Here is a 22,694-nt window from a genome sequence, read left to right as displayed (position 1 = left end):
ACTGGTCTTCTCCTTCACAATGTATTGCACCCACTTGGGTGATGCCTCAGCAGCTCTGGGCGCCAGAAAGCTCACCACACACAGTTCAGAGCAGTAACAGTTGGCCAGTCGTCCTCACTACGAGTCCTCTGCCTCAGCACTGCATTCCTCTACTGCATTCACCATTCCTCTCACGCTTCAGGTGACTCTCAGATCCTCAAAGAGTTCTGCAGCTGCACCATCGAGAGCATCTTGACTGACTGCATCATCGCTTGGTATGGCAACTGCTTGGCATCCAACCACAAGGCACTACTGAGGGTAGTGTGTACGGCCCAGTACATCACTGGGACCAAGCTACTTGCCATCCAGGACCTCTATGCCAGGTGGTGTAAGAGGAAGGCCTTAAAAATTGTCAAATATTCCAGCCACCCAAGTCATCGACTGTTCTCTCTGCTTATGCTACACAAAGATAAATAACATACAATAAGTTAGTTAGATTTCTTGCACCTGCTACTGAAATGGTGGCTCCAGTTTAAATGGTTCTTAAATAGTCTTCTTATACATTATCAATTCTGAATGCGGCTTTTAGGTGAATAAAAATTCAAACTGTTGGATAACCTAACTTCCAATAGGAATTACACATCACTTTGCAAGCCAGCATAAAGTGACTTGCAGGCCTGATGTGGCCTGTAAACCAGGAGTTTCCGAACACCACTGTGATTGAGTAAAAAAAAGAAAGGCTTTGTGATGTATTGTCATAGAGTTTAAATTGAAAATAGCATTCTCCTAGATACTCACATGGTGAAAGCTACAGTTCTTTGAAATTAAAGAATTCAATAACCATGTGTCTGTGGGCGATAACTCTACAATTCACTCGAAAATAAAACATTCTTACACTGAGAAAGTGTAACAACGTCAGCACTAAGCAGAGTGAGTCCAGTTTACTCTATATCAGGTGTTATGTTTTACGCTGTAGGAGTTATGTATTTACCCTACAGTAGAGCTATGCAAAGCCCACAGTCAAGTTCATTTGAACACTTTAAGAGTTGAATGGGGAACACTGCAACAGAGTTAAATCTTTAACACTTTCAAAAGTGTTATTTTAACACCAGTTCAGTGGCACTGATACGTTCACTGAAAATATGTTCAGAGTTAAATGTACACCATTGATTTTGCTGCGAGGGGGCAAGCAGGTGTGTGTGTGTGTTCACGTGGTCTTGTGTTATTTGTGTGCTTTCAATAGGCATGGCCATGCTCTCTGTAGTTGTCTTACCTTTTGTTACATGGTGTATCAAATATGCAAAGCCTCGTATACTGTATATTACCACCCTATATATTACCGGTGGTTTGGAATGGATGTCCTAGGGCTTTTTAAAACCTCTCCTCAGGGACCACCAGCTGTTCCATGTATTTCATCTATTCCAGAACTAGCACCCCTTATTCAACTTGTCAAATAATCATCAAGCCCTTTACTAGAAGAATCAGCTATGCTAGTTCAGGGCGACAACAAAATTGTGAATCGTCTGGGGGGGGGGGGGTCCCTGAGGAGAGGTTTGAAAAAAAGCTCAAATAAGCTTCCATAGTTTTGTAAGCAACCCCTTAACCTAGATCTATAGTCACGTACCTGGAGCAGAGAGGCATCAGGACTACGTAGAGCCAGGTGTCAGATGTAAAGGAGGAAGGAACGTAGACTACACTTACAGAACACAGCCTGTTGTGCCTTATTGGTTAATCATAACACTCACCCATTGGCAAGATTGCAAGGAAATCCATTTATGGGCAGGACATAGTAACATTGGGCAGGGTGATGTTATGACCTGTTTTACCTGTTCTCTCTGTCCTTCCCTTTACAGGAAATCAAAGCAGAATAAGGTGTGTGTAGTAGTTGGCCCATAGTCACTGTTGTTTTGTAGTCATGCATATGGACCAGTATGTCTGTTTGATACACAGCAAGAAGCTTGCTGTAGTTGGTGTGTTGGAATGAATAGTCAAGGTTTCTCCAAGTCCAGTGTTTGTACGGGTAGACCAGACGGAAGGTACGTTTATTATTGTCTCTAAAATAACATATTTATAATTGTTACAACTCAGAAACTTAAGATATTTTTGGTAGAGCTATATCGTTTGGACCCAACAGACTCGGAGAAAAGCAAAACGTCCAGTCTGCGGAGTTCCCAGCAAACATGTCCACATTGACTTTGGAGGATTGTTAACGTGGGGCTTTGTGACACACACACACACACACACACACACACACACACACACACACACACACACACACACACACACACACACACACACACACACAGGGAGAGAGAGAGAGAGAGAGGGACAGAAGCAAGAGGTTAGAGAAGAATGAAACACATTAATTGCAGTTATTTTACCTGTGATTTTAGATGACACCATTGCACATTGCTGTTAGACTGGGGTTATATATGATGTTAGACTGGGGTTGTATAGTTCCATTACATGGTGTTGTTAGACTGGGGTTATATATGATGTTAGACTGGGGTTATATAGTTCCATTACATGGTGCTGTTAGACTGGGGTTATATAGTTCCATTACATGGTGCTGTTAGACTGGGGTTATATAGTTCCATTACATGGTGCTGTGAGACTGGGGTTATATATGTTGTTAGACTGGGGTTATATAGTTCCATTACATGGTGCTGTTAGACTGGGGTTATATAGTTCCATTACATGGTGTTGTTAGACTGGGGTTGTATAGTTCCATTACATGGTGCTGTTAGACTGGGGTTATATAGTTCCATTACATGGTGCTGTTAGACTGGGGTTGTATATGATGTTAGACTGGGGTTGTATAGTTCCATTACATGGTGCTGTTAGACTGGTGTTGTATAGTTCCATTACATGGTGCTGTTAGACTGGGGTTATATATGTTGTTTGATTGGGGTTATATAGTTCCATTACATGGTGCTGTTAGACTGGGGTTGTATAGTTCCATTACATGGTGCTATTAGACTGGGGTTGTATAGTTCCATTACATGGTGCTGTTAGACTGGGGTTGTATAGTTCCATTACATGGTGCTGTTAGACTGGGGTTATATAGTTCCATTACATGGTGCTGTTAGACTGGGGTTATATAGTTCAATTACATGGTGTTGTTAGACTGGGGATATATAGTTCCATTACATGGTGCTGTTAGACTGGGGTTGTATAGTTCCATTACATGGTGCTGTTAGACTGGGGTTATATAGTTCCATTACATGATGCTGTTAGACTGGGGTTATATGTGATGTTAGACTGGGGTTGTATAGTTCCATTACATGGTGTTGTTAGACTGGGGTGATATATGATGTTAGACTGGGGTTATATAGTTCCATTACATGGTGCTGTTAGACTGGGGTTATTTAGTTCCATTACATGGTGCTGTTAGACTGGGGTTATATAGTTCCATTACATGGTGCTGTTAGACTGGGGTTATATAGTTCCATTACATGGTGCTATGAGACTGGGGTTATATATGTTGTTAGACTGGGGTTATATAGTTCCATTACATGGTGCTGTTAGACTGGGGTTATATAGTTCTATTACATGGTGTTGTTAGACTGGGGTTATATATTTCAATCACATGGTGCTGTTAGACTGGGGTTATATAGTTCCATTACACGGTGCTGTTAGACTGGGGTTATATAGTTCCATTACATGGTGCTGTTAGACTGGGTTGTATAGTTCCATTACATGGTGCTGTTAGACTGGGATTGTATAGTTCCATTACATGGTGCTGTTAGACTGGGGTTATATAGTTCCATTACATGGTGCTGATAGACTGGGGTTATATAGTTCAATTACATGGTGCTGTTAGAATGGGGTTATATAGTTCCATTACATGGTGCTGTTAGACTGGGGTTATATAGTTCCATTAGATGGTGCTGTTTGACTGGGGTTATATATGATGTTAGACTGGGGTTATACAGTTCCATTCCATGGTGCTGTTAGAGTGGGGTTATATAGTTCCATTACATAGTGCTATTAGACTGGGGTTATATAGTTCCATTACATGGTGCTGTTAGACTGGGGTTATATATGATGTTAGACTGGGGTTATACAGTTCCATTCCATGGTGCTTTGAGACTGGGGTTATATAGTTCCATTACATGGTGTTGTTAGACTGGGGTTATATAGTTCCATTACATGGTGCTGTTAGACTGGGGTTATATAGTTCCATTACATGGTGCTGTTAGACTGGGGTTGTATAGTTCCATTACATGGTGCTGTTAGACTGGGGTTATATAGTTCCATTACATGGTGCTGTTAGACTGGGGTTGCATAGTTCCATTACATGGTGCTGTTAGACTGGGGTTGTATAGTTCCATTACATGGTGCTGTTAGACTGGGGTTATATAGTTCCATTACATGGTGCTGTTAGACTGGGCTTGTATAGATCCATTACATGGTGTTGTTAGACTGGAGTTATATATTTTGTTAGACTGGGGTTATATAGATCCATTACATGGTGCTGTTAGACTGGGGTTGTATAGTTCCATTACACGGTGTTGTTAGACTGGGGTTATATAGTTCCATTACATGGTGCTGTTAGACTGGGGTTATATAGTTCCATTACACGGTGCTGTTAGACTGGGGTTATATAGTTCCATTACATGGTGCTGTTTGACTGGGGTTGTATAGTTCCATTACATGGTGCTGTTAGACTGGGGTTATATAGTTCCATTACATGGTGCTGTTAGATTGGTGTTATACATGATGTTAGACTGGGGTTATACAGTTCCATTCCATGGTGCTGTTAGACTGGGGTTATATAGTTCCATTACATGGTGCTGTTAGACTGGGGTTATATAGTTCCATTACATGGTGCTGTTAGACTGGGGTTATATAGTTCCATTACATGGTGCTGTTAGACTGGGGTTATACATGATGTTAGACTGGGGTTATACAGTTCCATTCCATGGTGCTGTTAGACTGGGGTTATATAGTTCCATTACATGGTGCTGTTAGACTGGGGTTATATAGTTCCATTACATGGTGCTGTTAGACTGGGGTTAAATATGATGTTAGACTGGGGTTATACAGTTCCATTACATGGTGCTGTTAGACTAGGGTTATATAATTCCATTACATGGTGCTGTTAGACTGGGGTTATATATGATGTTAGACTGGGGTTATACAGTTCCATTACATGGTGCTGTTAGACTGGGGTTATATAGTTCCATTACATGGTGCTGTTAGACTGGGGTTGTATAGTTCCATTACATGGTGCTGTTAGACTGGGGTTGTATAGTTCCATTACATGGTGCTGTTAGACTGGGGTTATATAGTTCCATTACATGGTGCTGTTAGACTGGGGTTGTATAGTTCCATTACATGGTGCTGTTAGACTGAGGTTGTATAGTTCCATTACATGGTGCTGTTAGAGTGGGGTTATATAGTTCCATTAAACGGTGCTGTTCGACTGGGGTTATATAGTTCCATTACATGGTGCTGTTAGACTGGGGTTATATAGTTCCATTACATGGTGCTGTTAGACTGGGGTTATACATGATGTTAGACTGGGGTTATACAGTTCCATTCCATGGTGCTGTTAGACTGGGGTTATATAGTTCCATTACATGGTGCTGTTAGACTGGGGTTATATAGTTCTATTACATGGTGCTGTTAGACTGGGGTTAAATATGATGTTAGACTGGGGTTATACAGTTCCATTACATGGTGCTGTTAGACTAGGGTTATATAATTCCATTACATGGTGCTGTTAGACTGGGGTTATATATGATGTTAGACTGGGGTTATACAGTTCCATTACATGGTGCTGTGAGACTAGGGTTATATAGATCCATTATATGGTGTTGTTAGACTGGAGTTATATAGTTCCATTACATGGTGTTATTAGACTGGGGTTATATAGATCCATTACATGGTGCTGTTAGACTGGGGTTGTATAGTTCCATTACATGGTGTTGATAGACTGGGGTTATATAGTTCCATTACATGGTGCTGTTAGACTCGGGTTATATATGATGTTAGACTGGGGTTATATAGTTCCATTACACGGTGCTGTGAGACTGGGGTTGTATAGTTCCATTACATGGTGCTGTTAGACTGGGGTTATATAGTTCCATTACATGGTGCTGTGAGACTGGGGTTATATAGTTCCATTACATGGTGATGTTAGACTGGGGTTATATAGTTCCATTACATGGTGCTGTTAGATTGGTGTTATACATGATGTTAGACTGGGGTTATACAGTTCCATTCCATGGTGCTGTTAGACTGGGGTTATATAGTTCCATTACATGGTGCTGTTAGACTGGGGTTATATAGTTCCATTACATGGTGCTGTTAGACTGGGGTTATATAGTTCCATTACATGGTGCTGTTAGACTGGGGTTATACATGATGTTAGACTGGGGTTATACAGTTCCATTCCATGGTGCTGTTAGACTGGGGTTATATAGTTCCATTACATGGTGCTGTTAGACTGGGGTTATATAGTTCCATTACATGGTGCTGTTAGACTGGGGTTAAATATGATGTTAGACTGGGGTTATACAGTTCCATTACATGGTGCTGTTAGACTAGGGTTATATAATTCCATTACATGGTGCTGTTAGACTGGGGTTATATATGATGTTAGACTGGGGTTATACAGTTCCATTACATGGTGCTGTTAGACTGGGGTTATATAGTTCCATTACATGGTGCTGTTAGACTGGGGTTGTATAGTTCCATTACATGGTGCTGTTAGACTGGGGTTGTATAGTTCCATTACATGGTGCTGTTAGACTGGGGTTATATAGTTCCATTACATGGTGCTGTTAGACTGGGGTTGTATAGTTCCATTACATGGTGCTGTTAGACTGGGGTTGTATAGTTCCATTACATGGTGCTGTTAGAGTGGGGTTATATAGTTCCATTAAACGGTGCTGTTCGACTGGGGTTATATAGTTCCATTACATGGTGCTGTTAGACTGGGGTTATATAGTTCCATTACATGGTGCTGTTAGACTGGGGTTATACATGATGTTAGACTGGGGTTATACAGTTCCATTCCATGGTGCTGTTAGACTGGGGTTATATAGTTCCATTACATGGTGCTGTTAGACTGGGGTTATATAGTTCTATTACATGGTGCTGTTAGACTGGGGTTAAATATGATGTTAGACTGGGGTTATACAGTTCCATTACATGGTGCTGTTAGACTAGGGTTATATAATTCCATTACATGGTGCTGTTAGACTGGGGTTATATATGATGTTAGACTGGGGTTATACAGTTCCATTACATGGTGCTGTGAGACTAGGGTTATATAGATCCATTATATGGTGTTGTTAGACTGGAGTTATATAGTTCCATTACATGGTGTTATTAGACTGGGGTTATATAGATCCATTACATGGTGCTGTTAGACTGGGGTTGTATAGTTCCATTACATGGTGTTGATAGACTGGGGTTATATAGTTCCATTACATGGTGCTGTTAGACTGGGGTTATATATGATGTTAGACTGGGGTTATATAGTTCCATTACACGGTGCTGTGAGACTGGGGTTGTATAGTTCCATTACATGGTGCTGTTAGACTGGGGTTATATAGTTCCATTACATGGTGCTGTGAGACTGGGGTTATATAGTTCCATTACATGGTGATGTTAGACTGGGGTTATATAGTTCCATTACATGGTGCTGTTAGACTGGAGTTATATAGTTCCATTACATGGTGCTGTTAGACTGGGGTTGTATAGTTCCATTACATGGTGCTGTGAGACTGGGGTTATATATGATGTTAGACTGGGGTTATATAGTTCCATTACATGGTGCTGTTAGACTGGGGTTATATAGTTCCATTACATGGTGCTGTTAGACTGGGGTTATATAGTACCATTAAATGGTGCTGTTAGACTGGGGTTGTATAGTTCCATTACATGGTGTTGTTAGACTGGGGTTGTATAGTTCCATTACATGGTGCTGTTAGACTGGTGTTGTATAGTTCCATTACATGGTGCTGCTAGACTGGGGTTATATAGTTCCATTACATGGTGCTGTTAGACTGGGGTTGTATAGTTCCATTACATGGTGCTGTTAGACTGGGGTTATATAGTTCCATTACATGGTGCTGTTAGACTGGGGTTATATAGTTACATTACATGGTGCTGTTAGACTGGGGTTATATAGTTCCATTACATGGTGCTGTTAGACTGGGGTTATATATATCCATTACACGGTGTTGTTAGACTGGGGTTATATAGTTCCATTAGATGGTGCTGTTAGACTGGGGTTATATAGTTACATTACATGATGCTGTTAGACTGGGGTTATATAGTTCCATTACATGGTGCTTTTAGACTGGGGTTATATAGTTCCATTACATGGTGATGTTAGACTGGGGTTGTATAGTTCCATTTCATGGTGCTGTTAGACTGGGGTTATATAGTTCCATTACATGGTGCTGTTAGACTGTGGTTGTATAGTTACATTACATGATGCTTTTAGACTGGGGTTATATAGTTCCATTACATGGTGCTGTTAGACTGGGGTTATATATGTTGTTCGATTGGGGTTGTATAGTTCCATTACATGGTGCTGTTAGACTGGGGTTATATAGTTCCATTACACGGTGCTGTTAGACTGGGTTGTATAGTTCCATTACATGGTGCTGTTAGACTGGAGTTATATAGTTCCATTACATGGTGCTGTTAGACTGGGCTTGTTTAGTTCCATTACATGGTGCTGTTAGACTGGGGTTATATAGTTCCATTACATGGTGCTGTTAGACTGGGGTTATATAGTTCCATTACATGGTGCTGTTAGACTGGGGTTGTATAGTTCCATTACATGGTGCTGTTAGACTGGGGTTGTATAGTTCCATTACATGGTGCTGTTAGACTGGGGTTATATAGTTCCATTACATGGTGCTGTTAGACTGGGGTTATATAGTTCAATTACATGGTGTTGTTAGACTGTGGATATATAGTTCCATTACATGGTGCTGTTAGACTGGGGTTATATAGTTCCATTACATGGTGCTGTTAGACTGGGGTTATATAGTTCCATTACATGGTGCTGTTAGACTGGGGTTATATATGTTGTTAGGCTGGGGTTGTATAGTTCCATTAAATGGTGCTGTTAGACTGGGGTTGTATAGTTCAGTTACATGGTGCTGTTATACTGGGGTTATATAGTTCCATTACATGGTGCTGTTAGACTGGGGTTGTATAGTTCCATTACATGGTGCTGTTTGACTGGGGTTATATAGTTCCATTACATGGTGCTGTTAGACTGGGGTTATACATGATGTTAGACTGGGGTTATACAGTTCCATTCCATGGTGCTGTTAGACTGGGGTTATATAGTTCCATTACATGGTGCTGTTAGACTGGGGTTATATAGTTCCATTACATGGTGCTGTTAGACTGGGGTTATATATGATGTTAGACTGGGGTTATACAGTTCCATTACATGGTGCTGTTAGACTGGGGTTATATAATTCCATTACATGGTACTGTCAGACTGGGATTATATATGATGTTAGACTGGGGTTATACAGTTCCATTACATGGTGCTGTTAGACTGGGGTTATATATGTTGTTAGACTGGGGTTATATAGTTCCATTACATGGTGTTGTTAGACTGGGGTTTTATAGTTCCATTACATGGTGCTGTTAGACTGGGGTTGTATAGTTCCATTACATGGTGCTGTTAGACTGGGATTATATAGTTCCATTACATGGTGCTGTTAGACTGGGGTTGTATAGTTCCATTACATGGTGCTGTTAGACTGGGGTTATATAGTTCCATTACATGGTGCTGTTAGACTGGGGTTGTATAGTTCCATTACATGGTGCTGTTAGACTGGGGTTTTATAGTTCCATTACATGGTGCTGTGAGACTGGGGTTATATAGTTCCATTACATGGTGCTGTGAGACTGGGGTTATATAGTTCCATTACATGGTGCTGTTAGACTGGTGTTATATAGTTCCATTACATGGTGCTGTTAGACTGTGGTTATATAGTTCCATTACATGGTGCTGTTAGACTGGGGTTGTATAGTTCCATTACATGGTGCTGTGAGACTGGGGTTATATATGATGTTAGACTGGGGTTATATAGTTCCATTTCATGGTGCTGTTAGACTGGGGTTATATAGTTCCATTACATGGTGCTCTTAGACTGGGGTTATATAGTTCCATTACATGGTGCTGTTAGACTGGGGTTGTATAGTTCCATTACATTGTGCTGTTAGACTGGTGTTGTATAGTTCCATTACATGGTGCTGTTAGACTGGGGTTATATAGTTCCATTACATGGTGCTGTTAGACTGGGGTTGTATAGTTCCATTACATGGTGCTGTTAGACTGGGGTTATATAGTTCCATTACATGGTGCTGTCAGACTGGGGTTATATAGTTACATTACATGGTGCTGTTAGACTGGGGTTATATAGTTCCATTACATGTTGCTGTTAGACTGGGATTATATAGTTCCATTACATGGTGCTGTTAGACTGGGGTTATATATTTCCATTACACGGTGCTGTTAGACTGGGGTTATATTGTTCCATTACATGGTGCTGTTAGACTGGGGTTATATAGTTACATTACATGATGCTGTTGGACTGGGGTTATATAGTTCCATTACATGGTGCTGTTAGACTGGGATTATATAGTTCCATTACATGGTGCTGTTAGACTGGGGTTGTATAGTTCCATTACATGGTGCTGTTAGACTGGGGTTATATAGTTCCATTACATGGTGCTGTTAGACTGGGGTTGTATAGTTCCATTACATGGTGCTGTTAGACTGGGGTTTATAGTTCCATTACATGGTGCTGTGAGACTGGGGTTATATAGTTTCCATTACATGGTGCTGTGAGACTGGGGTTATATAGTTTCCATTACATGGTGCTGTTAGACTGGGGGTTATATAGTTCCATTACATGGTGCCTGTTAGACTGGGGTTATATAGTTCCCATTACATGGTGCTGTTTAGACTGGGGTGTATAGTTTCCATTACATGGTGATGTGAGACTGGGCTTAATATATGAGGTTTAGACTGGGGTTGTATATTCCATTTCATGGTGCTGTTAGACGGGGGTTATATAGTTCCCATTCATGTGCTGTTAACTGGGGTTGTATAGTTCCATTACATGTGCTGTTAGACTGGGGTTATATAGTTCCATTACAGGGTGCTGTCAGACTGGGGTTAATATAGTTACTTACTGGTGCTGTTAGACGGGGGTTATATAGTTCCATTACATGTTGCTGTTATCGCGGGGTACATAGTTCCATTACGTGTGCGTGAGACTGTGGTTATATAGTTCCATTACATGGTGCTTGTTAGCCTGGGGGGGGTTGTATAGTTCCATTACATGGTGCTGTGAGACTGGGGTTATATATGATGTTAGACTGGGGTTATAGTTCCATTACATGGTGTTGTTAGACTGGGGTTATATAGTTCCATTACATGGTGCTGTTAGACTGGGGTTATATAGTTCCATTACATGGTGCTGTTAGACAGGGGTTGTATAGTTCCATTACATGGTGCTGTTAGACTGGGGTTATATAGTTCCATTAAATGGTGCTGTTAGACTGGGGTTGTATAGTTCCATTACATGGTGCTGTTAGACTGGGGTTGTATAGTTCCATTACATGGTGCTGTTAGACTGGGGTTATATAGTTCCATTAAACGGTGCTGTTAGACTGGGGTTATATAGTTCCATTACATGGTGCTGTTAGACTGGGCTTGTATAGATCCATTACATGGTGCTGTTAGACTGGGGTTATATATTTTGTTAGACTGGGGTTATATACTTCCATTACATGGTGCTGTTAGCCTGGGGTTGTATAGTTCCATTACACAGTGTTGTTAGACTGGGGTTATATAGTTCCATTACATGGTGCTGTTGGACTAGGGTTATATAGTTCCATTACACGGTGCTGTTAGACTGGGGTTATATAGTTCCATTACATGGTGCTGTTTGACTGGGGTTGTATAGTTCCATTACATGGTGCTGTTAGACTGGGGTTATACATGATGTTAGACTGGGGTTATACAGTTCCATTCCATGGTGCTGTTAGACTGGGGTTATATAGTTCCATTACATGGTGCTTTTAGACTGGGGTTATATAGTTCCATTACATGGTGCTGTTAGACTGGGGTTAAATATGATGTTAGACTGGGGTTATACAGTTCCATTACATGGTGCTGTTAGACTAGGGTTATATAATTCCATTACATGGTGCTGTTAGACTGGGGTTATATATGATGTTAGACTGGGGTTATACAGTTCCATTACATGGTGCTGTGAGACTGGGGTTATATAGTTCCATTATATGGTGTTGTTAGACTGGGGTTCTATAGTTCCATTACATGGTGTTGTTAGACTGGGGTTATATAGATCCATTACATGGTGCTGTTAGACTGGGGTTGTATAGTTCCATTACATGGTGCTGTTAGACTGGGGTTATATAGTTCCATTACATGGTGCTGTTAGACTGGGGTTGTATAGTTCCATTACATGCTGCTGTTAGACTGTGGTTGTATAGTTCCATTACATGGTGCTGTGAGACTGGGGTTGTATAGTTCCATTACATGGTGCTGTTAGACTGGGGTTATATAGTTCCATTACATGGTGCTGTGAGACTGGGGTTATATATTTCCATTACATGGTGCTGTTAGACTTTGGTTATATAGTTCCATTACATGGTGCTGTTAGACTGGGGTTATATAGTTCCTTTACATGGTGCTGTTAGACTGGGGATGTATAGTTCCATTACATGGTGCTGTGAGACTGGGGTTATATATGATGTTAGACTGGGGTTATATAGTTCCATTACATGGTGCTGTTAGACTGGGGTTATATAGTTCCATTACATGGTGCTGTTAGACTGGGGTTATATAGTTCCATTACATGATGCTGTTAGACTGGGTTGTATAGTTCCATTACATGGTGTTGTTAGACTGGGGTTGTATAGTTCCATTACATGGTGCTGTTAGACTGGGCTTATATAGTTCCATTACATGGTGCTGTTAGACTGGGGTTATATAGTTCCATTACATGGTGCTGTTAGACTGGGGTTGTATAGTTCCATTACATGGTGCTGTTAGACTGGGGTTATATATTTCCATTACACGGTGCTGTTAGACTGGGGTTATATAGTTCCATTACATGGTGCTGTTAGACTGGGGTTATATTTGATGTTAGACTGGGGTTATATAGTTCCATTACACGGTGCTGTTAGACTGGGTTGTATAGTTCCATTACATGGTGTTGTTAGACTGGGATTGTATAGTTCCATTACATGGTGCTGTTAGACTGGAGTTATATAGTTCCATTACATGGTGCTGTTAGACTGGGGTTATATAGTTCCATTACATGGTGCTGTTAGACTGGGGTTATATAGTTCAATTACATGGTGCTGTTAGACTGGGGTTATATAGTTCCATTACATGGTGCTGTTAGACTGGGGTTATATAGTTCCATTACATGGTGCTGTTAGACTGGGGTTATATAGTTCCATTAGATGGTGCTGTTTGACTGGGGTTATATATGATGTTAGACTGGGGTTATACAGTTCCATTCCATGGTGCTGTTAGACTGGGGTTATATAGTTCCATTACATGGTGCTGTTAGACTGGGGTTATATAGTTCCATTACATGGTGCTGTTAGACTGGGGTTATATATGATGTTAGACTGGGGTTATACAGTTCCATTCCATGGTGCTGTGAGACTGGGGTTGTATAGTTCCATTACATGGTGTTGTTAGACTGGGGTTGTATAGTTCCATTACATGGTGCTGTTAGAATGGTGTTGTAAAGTTCCATTACATGGTGCTGTTAGATTGGGGTTATATATTTCAATCACATGGTGCTGTTAGACTGGGGTTATATAGTTCCATTACACGGTGCTGTTAGACTGGGTTGTATAGTTCCATTACATGGTGTTGTTAGACTGGGATTGTATAGTTCCATTACATGGTGCTGTTAGACTGGAGTTATATAGTTCCATTACATGGTGCTGTTAGACTGGGGTTATATAGTTCCATTACATGGTGCTGTTAGACTGGGGTTATATAGTTCAATTACATGGTGCTGTTAGACTGGGGTTATATAGTTCCATTACATGGTGCTGTTAGACTGGGGTTATATAGTTCCATTACATGGTGCTGTTAGACTGGGGTTATATAGTTCCATTAGATGGTGCTGTTTGACTGGGGTTATATATGATGTTAGACTGGGGTTATACAGTTCCATTCCATGGTGCTGTTAGACTGGGGTTATATAGTTCCATTACATGGTGCTGTTAGACTGGGGTTATATAGTTCCATTACATGGTGCTGTTAGACTGGGGTTATATATGATGTTAGACTGGGGTTATACAGTTCCATTCCATGGTGCTTTGAGACTGGGGTTATATAGTTCCATTACATGGTGCTGTTAGACTGGGGTTATATAGTTCCATTAAATGGTGCTGTTAGACTGGGGTTATATAGTTCCATTACATGGTGCTGTGAGACTGGGGTTGTATTTGATGTTAGACTGGGGTTGTATAGTTCCATTACATGGTGTTGTTAGACTGGGGTTATATAGTTCCATTACATGGTGCTGTTAGACTTGGGTTATATAGTTCCATTACATGGTGCTGTTAGACTGGAGTTATATAGTTCCATTACACGGTGCTGTTAGACTGGGGTTATATAGTTCCATTACATGGTGCTGTTTGACTGGGGTTGTATAGTTCCATTACATGGTGCTGTTAGACTGGGGTTATATAGTTCCATTACATGGTGCTGTTAGACTGGGGTTATACATGATGTTAGACTGGGGTTATACAGTTCCATTCCATGGTGCTGTTAGACTGGGGTTATATAGTTCCATTACATGGTGCTGTTAGACTGGGGTTATATAGTTCCATTACATGGTGCTGTTAGACTGGGGTTAAATATGATGTTAGACTGGGGTTATACAGTTCCATTACATGGTGCTGTTAGACTAGGGTTATATAATTCCATTACATGGTGCTGTTAGACTGGGGTTATATATGATGTTAGACTGGGGTTATACAGTTCCATTACATGGTGCTGTGAGACTGGGGTTATATAGTTCCATTATATGGTGTTGTTAGACTGGGGTTCTATAGTTCCATTACATGGTGTTGTTAGACTGGGGTTATATAGATCCATTACATGGTGCTGTTAGACTGGGGTTGAATAGTTCCATTACATGGTGCTGATAGACTGGGGTTATATAGTTCCATTACATGGTGCTGTTAGACTGGGGTTGTATAGTTCCATTACATGGTGCTGTTAGACTGTGGTTGTATAGTTCCATTACATGGTGCTGTTAGATTGGGGTTATATATTTCAATCACATGGTGCTGTTAGACTGGGGTTATATATGATGTAAGACTGGTGTTATACAGTTCCATTACATGGTGCTGTGAGACTGGGGTTATATAGTTCCATTATATGGTGTTGTTAGACTGGGGTTCTATAGTTCCATTACATGGTGTTGTTAGACTGGGGTTATATAGATCCATTACATGGTGCTGTTAGACTGGGGTTGTATAGTTCCATACATGGTGTTGATAGACTGGGGTTATATATTTCCATTACATGGTGCTGTTAGACTGGGGTTGTATAGTTCCATTACATGGTGCTGTTAGACTGGGGTTATATAGTTCCATTACATGGTGCTGTTAGACTGGGGTTGTATAGTTCCATTACATGGTGCTGTTAGACTGTGGTTGTATAGTTCCATTACATGGTGCTGTGAGACTGGGGTTGTATAGTTCCATTACATGGTGCTGTTAGACTGGGGTTATATAGTTCCATTACATGGTGCTGTTAGACTGGGGTTGTATAGTTCCATTACATGGTGCTGTTAGACTGGGGTTATATAGTTCCATTACATGGTGCTGTGAGACTGGGGTTATATAGTTCCATTACATGGTGCTGTTAGACTGGGGTTATATAGTTCCATTACATGGTGCTGTTAGACTGGGGCTATATAGTTCCATTACATGGTGCTGTTAGATTGGGGTTGTATAGTTCCATTACATGGTGCTGTGAGACTGGGGTTATATATGATGTTAGACTGGGGTTATATAGTTCCATTACATGGTGCTGTTAGACTGGGGTTATACAGTTCCATTACATGGTGCTGTTAGACTGGGGTTATATAGTTCCATTACATGGTGCTGTTAGACTGGGGTTGTATAGTTCCATTACATGGTGTTGTTAGACTGGGGTTGTATAGTTCCATTACATGGTGCTGTTAGACTGGGGTAATATAGTTCCATTACATGGTGCTGTTAGACTGGGGTTGTATAGTTCCATTACATGATGCTGTTAGACTGGGGTTATATAGTTCCATTACATGGTGCTGTTAGACTGGGGTTATATAGTTACATTTCATTGTGCTGTTAGACTGGGGTTATATAGTTCCATTACATGGTGCTGTTAGACTGGGGTTATATATTTCCATTACACGGTGCTGTTAGACTGGGGTTATATAGTTCCATTAGATGGTGCTGTTAGACTGGGGTTATATAGTTACATTACATGATGCTGTTAGACTGGGGTTATATAGTTCCATTACATGGTGCTTTTAGACTGGGGTTATATAGTTCCATTACATGGTGCTGTTAGACTGGGGTTATATATTTCCATTACACGGTGCTGTTAGACTGGGGTTATATAGTTCCATTACATGGTGCTGTTAGACTGGGGCTATATAGTTACATTACATGATGCTGTTAGACAGGGGTTATATAGTTCCATTACATGGTGCTGTTAGACTGGGGTTATATAGTTCCATTACATGGTGCTGTTAGACTGGGGTTATATATTTCCATTACACGGTGCTGTTAGACTGGGGTTATATAGTTCCATTACATGGTGCTGTTAGACTGGGGTTATATATGTTGTTCGATTGGGGTTATATATTTCAATCACATGGTGCTGTTAGACTGGGGTTGTATAGTTCCATTACACCGTGCTGTTAGACTGGGTTGTATAGTTCCATTACATGGTGCTGTTAGACTGGGGTTATATTTGATGTTAGACTGGGGTTATATAGTTCCATTACACGGTGCTGTTAGACTGGGTTGTATAGTTCCATTACATGGTGTTGTTAGACTGGGATTGTATAGTTCCATTACATGGTGCTGTTAGACTGGAGTTATATAGTTCCATTACATGGTGCTGTTAGACTGGGGTTATATAGTTCCATTACATGGTGCTGTTAGACTGGGGTTATATAGTTCCATTACATGGTGCTGTTAGACTGGGGTTATATAGTTCCATTACATGGTGCTGTTAGACTGGGGTTATATAGTTCCATTACATGGTGCTGTTAGACTGGGGTTATATAGTTCCATTAGATGGTGCTGTTTGACTGGGGTTATATATGATGTTAGACTGGGGTTATACAGTTCCATTCCATGGTGCTGTTAGACTGGGGTTATATAGTTCCATTACATGGTGCTGTTAGACTGGGGTTATATAGTTCCATTACATGGTGCTGTTAGACTGGGGTTATATATGATGTTAGACTGGGGTTATACAGTTCCATTCCATGGTGCTGTGAGACTGGGGTTGTATAGTTCCATTACATGGTGTTGTTAGACTGGGGTTGTATAATTCCATTACATGGTGCTGTTAGAATGGTGTTGTAAAGTTCCATTACATGGTGCTGTTAGATTGGGGTTATATATTTCAATCACATGGTGCTGTTAGACTGGGGTTATATAGTTCCATTACACGGTGCTGTTAGACTGGGTTGTATAGTTCCATTACATGGTGTTGTTAGACTGGGATTGTATAGTTCCATTACATGGTGCTGTTAGACTGGAGTTATATAGTTCCATTACATGGTGCTGTTAGACTGGGGTTATATAGTTCCATTACATGGTGCTGTTAGACTGGGGTTATATAGTTCAATTACATGGTGCTGTTAGACTGGGGTTATATAGTTCCATTACATGGTGCTGTTAGACTGGGGTTATATAGTTCCATTACATGGTGCTGTTAGACTGGGGTTATATAGTTCCATTAGATGGTGCTGTTTGACTGGGGTTATATATGATGTTAGACTGGGGTTATACAGTTCCATTCCATGGTGCTGTTAGACTGGGGTTATATAGTTCCATTACATGGTGCTGTTAGACTGGGGTTATATAGTTCCATTACATGGTGCTGTTAGACTGGGGTTATATATGATGTTAGACTGGGGTTATACAGTTCCATTCCATGGTGCTTTGAGACTGGGGTTATATAGTTCCATTACATGGTGCTGTTAGACTGGGGTTATATAGTTCCATTAAATGGTGCTGTTAGACTGGGGTTATATAGTTCCATTACATGGTTCTGTGAGACTGGGGTTGTATTTGATGTTAGACTGGGGTTGTATAGTTCCATTACATGGTGTTGTTAGACTGGGGTTATATAGTTCCATTACATGGTGCTGTTAGACTTGGATTATATAGTTCCATTACATGGTGCTGTTAGACTGGGGTTGTATAGTTCCATTACATGGTGCTGTTAGACTGGGGTTATATAGTTCCATTACATGGTGCTGTTAGACTGGGGTTGTATAGTTCCATTACATGGTGCTGTTAGACTGGGGTTGTATAGTTCCATTACATGGTGCTGTTAGACTGGGGTTATATAGTTCCATTAAACGGTGCTGTTAGACTGGGGTTATATAGTTCCATTACATGGTGCTGTTAGACTGGGCTTGTATAGATCCATTACATGGTGCTGTTAGACTGGGGTTATATATTTTGTTAGACTGGGGTTATATAGTTCCATTACAAGGTGCTGTTAGACAGGGGTTGTAAAGTTCCATTACACGGTGTTGTTAGACTGGGGTTATATAGTTCCATTACATGGTGCTGTTAGACTGGAGTTATATAGTTCCATTACACGGTGCTGTTAGACTGGGGTTATATAGTTCCATTACATGGTGCTGTTTGACTGGGGTTGTATAGTTCCATTACATGGTGCTGTTAGACTGGGGTTATATAGTTCCATTACATGGTGCTGTTAGACTGGGGTTATACATGATGTTAGACTGGGGTTATACAGTTCCATTCCATGGTGCTGTTAGACTGGGGTTATATAGTTCCATTACATGGTGCTGTTAGACTGGGGTTATATAGTTCCATTACATGGTGCTGTTAGACTGGGGTTAAATATGATGTTAGACTGGGGTTATACAGTTCCATTACATGGTGCTGTTAGACTAGGGTTATATAATTCCATTACATGGTGCTGTTAGACTGGGGTTATATATGATGTTAGACTGGGGTTATACAGTTCCATTACATGGTGCTGTGAGACTGGGGTTATATAGTTCCATTATATGGTGTTGTTAGACTGGGGTTCTATAGTTCCATTACATGGTGTTGTTAGACTGGGGTTATATAGATCCATTACATGGTGCTGTTAGACTGGGGTTGAATAGTTCCATTACATGGTGCTGTTAGACTGGGGTTATATAGTTCCATTACATGGTGCTGTTAGACTGGGGTTGTATAGTTCCATTACATGGTGCTGTTAGACTGTGGTTGTATAGTTCCATTACATGGTGCTGTTAGATTGGGGTTATATATTTCAATCACATGGTGATGTTAGACTGGGGTTATATATGATGTAAGACTGGTGTTATACAGTTCCATTACATGGTGCTGTGAGACTGGGGTTATATAGTTCCATTATATGGTGTTGTTAGACTGGGGTTCTATAGTTCCATTACATGGTGTTGTTAGACTGGGGTTATATAGATCCATTACATGGTGCTGTTAGACTGGGGTTGTATAGTTCCATTACATGGTGTTGATAGACTGGGGTTATATATTTCCATTACATGGTGCTGTTAGACTGGGGTTGTATAGTTCCATTACATGGTGCTGTTAGACTGGGGTTATATAGTTCCATTACATGGTGCTGTTAGACTGGGGTTGTATAGTTCCATTACATGGTGCTGTTAGACTGTGGTTGTATAGTTCCATTACATGGTGCTGTGAGACTGGGGTTGTATAGTTCCATTACATGGTGCTGTTAGACTGGGGTTATATAGTTCCATTACATGGTGCTGTTAGACTGGGGTTGTATAGTTCCATTACATGGTGCTGTTAGACTGGGTTATATAGTTCCATTACATGGTGCTGTGAGACTGGGGTTATATAGTTCCATTACATGGTGCTGTTAGACTGGGGTTATATAGTTCCATTACATGGTGCTGTTAGACTGGGGCTATATAGTTCCATTACATGGTGCTGTTAGATTGGGGTTGTATAGTTCCATTACATGGTGCTGTGAGACTGGGGTTATATATGATGTTAGACTGGGGTTATATAGTTCCATTACATGGTGCTGTTAGACTGGGGTTATATATTTTGTTCGATTGGGGTTATATATTTCAATCACATGGTGCTGTTAGACTGGGGTTGTATAGTTCCATTACACCGTGCTGTTAGACTGGGTTGTATAGTTCCATTACATGGTGCTGTTAGACTGGAGTTATATAGTTCCATTACATGGTGCTGTTAGACTGGACTTGTATAGTTCCATTACATGGTGCTGTTAGACTGGGGTTATATAGTTCCATTACATGGTGCTGTTAGACTGGGGTTATATAGTTCCATTACATGGTGCTGTTAGACTGGGGTTATATATTTCCATTACACGGTGCTGTTAGACTGGGGTTATATAGTTCCATTACATGGTGCTGTTAGACTGGGGTTGTATAGTTCCATTACATGGTGCTGTTAGACTGGGGTTGTATAGTTCCATTACATGGTGCTGTTAGACTGGGGTTATATAGTTCAATTACATGGTGCTGTTAGACTGGGGTTGTATTTGATGTTAGACTGGGGTTGTATAGTTCCATTACATGGTGTTGTTAGACTGGGGTTATATAGTTCCATTACATGGTGCTGTTAGACTGTGGTTGTATAGTTCCATTACATGGTGCTGTGAGACTGGGGTTGTATAGTTCCATTACATGGTGCTGTTAGACTGGGGTTATATAGTTCCATTACATGGTGCTGTGAGACTGGGGTTATATAGTTCCATTACATGGTGCTGTTAGACTGGGGTTATATAGTTCCATTACATGGTGCTGTTAGACTGGGGTTATATAGTTCCATTACATGGTGCTGTTAGACTGGGGTTGTATAGTTCCATTACATGGTGCTGTGAGACTGGGGTTATATATGATGTTAGACTGGGGTTATATAGTTCCATTACATGGTGCTGTTAGACTGGGGTTATATAGTTCCATTACATGGTGCTGTTAGACTGGGGTTATATAGTTCCATTACATGGTGCTGTTAGACTGGGGTTGTATAGTTCCATTACATGGTGTTGTTAGACTGGGGTTGTATAGTTCCATTACATGGTGCTGTTAGACTGGTGTTGTATAGTTCCATTACATGGTGCTGTTAGACTGGGGTTATATAGTTCCATTACATGGTGCTGTTAGACTGGGGTTGTATAGTTCCATTACATGGTGCTGTTAGACTGGGGTTATATAGTTCCATTACATTTTGCTGTTAGACTGGGGTTATATAGTTACATTACATGGTGCTGTTAGACTGGGGTTATATAGTTCCATTACATGGTGCTGTTGGACTGGGGTTATATATTTCCATTACACAGTGCTGTTAGACTGGGGTTATATAGTTCCATTAGATGGTGCTGTTAGACTGGGGTTATATAGTTACATTACATGATGCTGTTAGACAATGGTTATATAGTTACATTACATGATGCTTTTAGACTGGGGTTATATAGTTCCATTACACGGTGCTGTTAGACGGGGTTATATATTTCCATTACACGGTGCTGTTAGACTGGGGTTATATAGTTCCATTACATGGTGCTGTTAGACTGGGGTTATATATTTCAATCACATGGTGCTGTTAGACTGGGGTTGTATAGTTCCATTACATGGTGCTGTTAGACTGGGGTTATATAGTTCCATTACATGGTGCTGTTAGACTGGGTTGTATAGTTCCATTACATGGTGCTGTGAGACTGGGGTTATATAGTTCCATTACATGGTGCTGTTAGACTGGGCTTGTATAGTTCCATTACATGGTGCTGTGAGACTGGGGTTATATATGATGTTAGACTGGGGTTATATAGTTCCATTACATGGTGCTGTTAGACTGGGGTTATATAGTTCCATTACATGGTGCTGTTAGACTGGGGTTATATAGTTCCATTACATGGTGCTGTTAGACTGGGGTTGTATAGTTCCATTACATGGTGTTGTTAGACTGGGGTTGTATAGTTCCATTACATGGTGCTGTTAGACTGGTGTTGTATAGTTCCATTACATGGTGCTGTTAGACTGGGGTTATATAGTTCCATTACATGGTGCTGTTAGACTGGGGTTGTATAGTTCCATTACATGGTGCTGTTAGACTGGGGTTATATAGTTCCATTACATTTTGCTGTTAGACTGGGGTTATATAGTTACATTACATGGTGCTGTTAGACTGGGGTTATATAGTTCCATTACATGGTGCTGTTAGACTGGGGTTATATATTTCCATTACACAGTGCTGTTAGACTGGGGTTATATAGTTCCATTAGATGGTGCTGTTAGACTGGGGTTATATAGTTACATTACATGATGCTGTTAGACAATGGTTATATAGTTCCATTACATGATGCTTTTAGACTGGGGTTATATAGTTCCATTACACGGTGCTGTTAGACTGGGGTTATA

The 22,694-nt window shown here is 40.7% G+C and overlaps 1 protein-coding gene across 3 annotated transcripts in view; it reads left to right on the top strand.

Moving 5' to 3' along the window:
- The first annotated feature begins 1,838 nt into the window (after positions 1–1,838).
- The window catches only part of LOC115204632 (sterile alpha motif domain-containing protein 9-like), a 41,051-nt gene continuing 20,195 nt past the window's right edge, over positions 1,839–22,694 (top strand). The window contains exon 1 of one of the 3 annotated variants that reach the window (XM_029770308.1): positions 1,839–2,015. In XM_029770308.1, the coding sequence (XP_029626168.1) occupies positions 1,960–2,015 (56 nt within the window). In that variant the 5' untranslated portion in view covers positions 1,839–1,959. The remainder of the gene's footprint in view (positions 2,016–22,694) is intronic. The other 2 variants (XM_029770309.1, XM_029770306.1) reach the window with 2 other exon arrangements.

The sequence above is a fragment of the Salmo trutta genome, chromosome 12 (assembly GCF_901001165.1).
Source record: "Salmo trutta chromosome 12, fSalTru1.1, whole genome shotgun sequence".
Classification (NCBI taxonomy): Eukaryota; Metazoa; Chordata; class Actinopteri; order Salmoniformes; family Salmonidae; genus Salmo; species Salmo trutta.
This window is presented reverse-complemented; position numbering and strand designations above follow the sequence as displayed.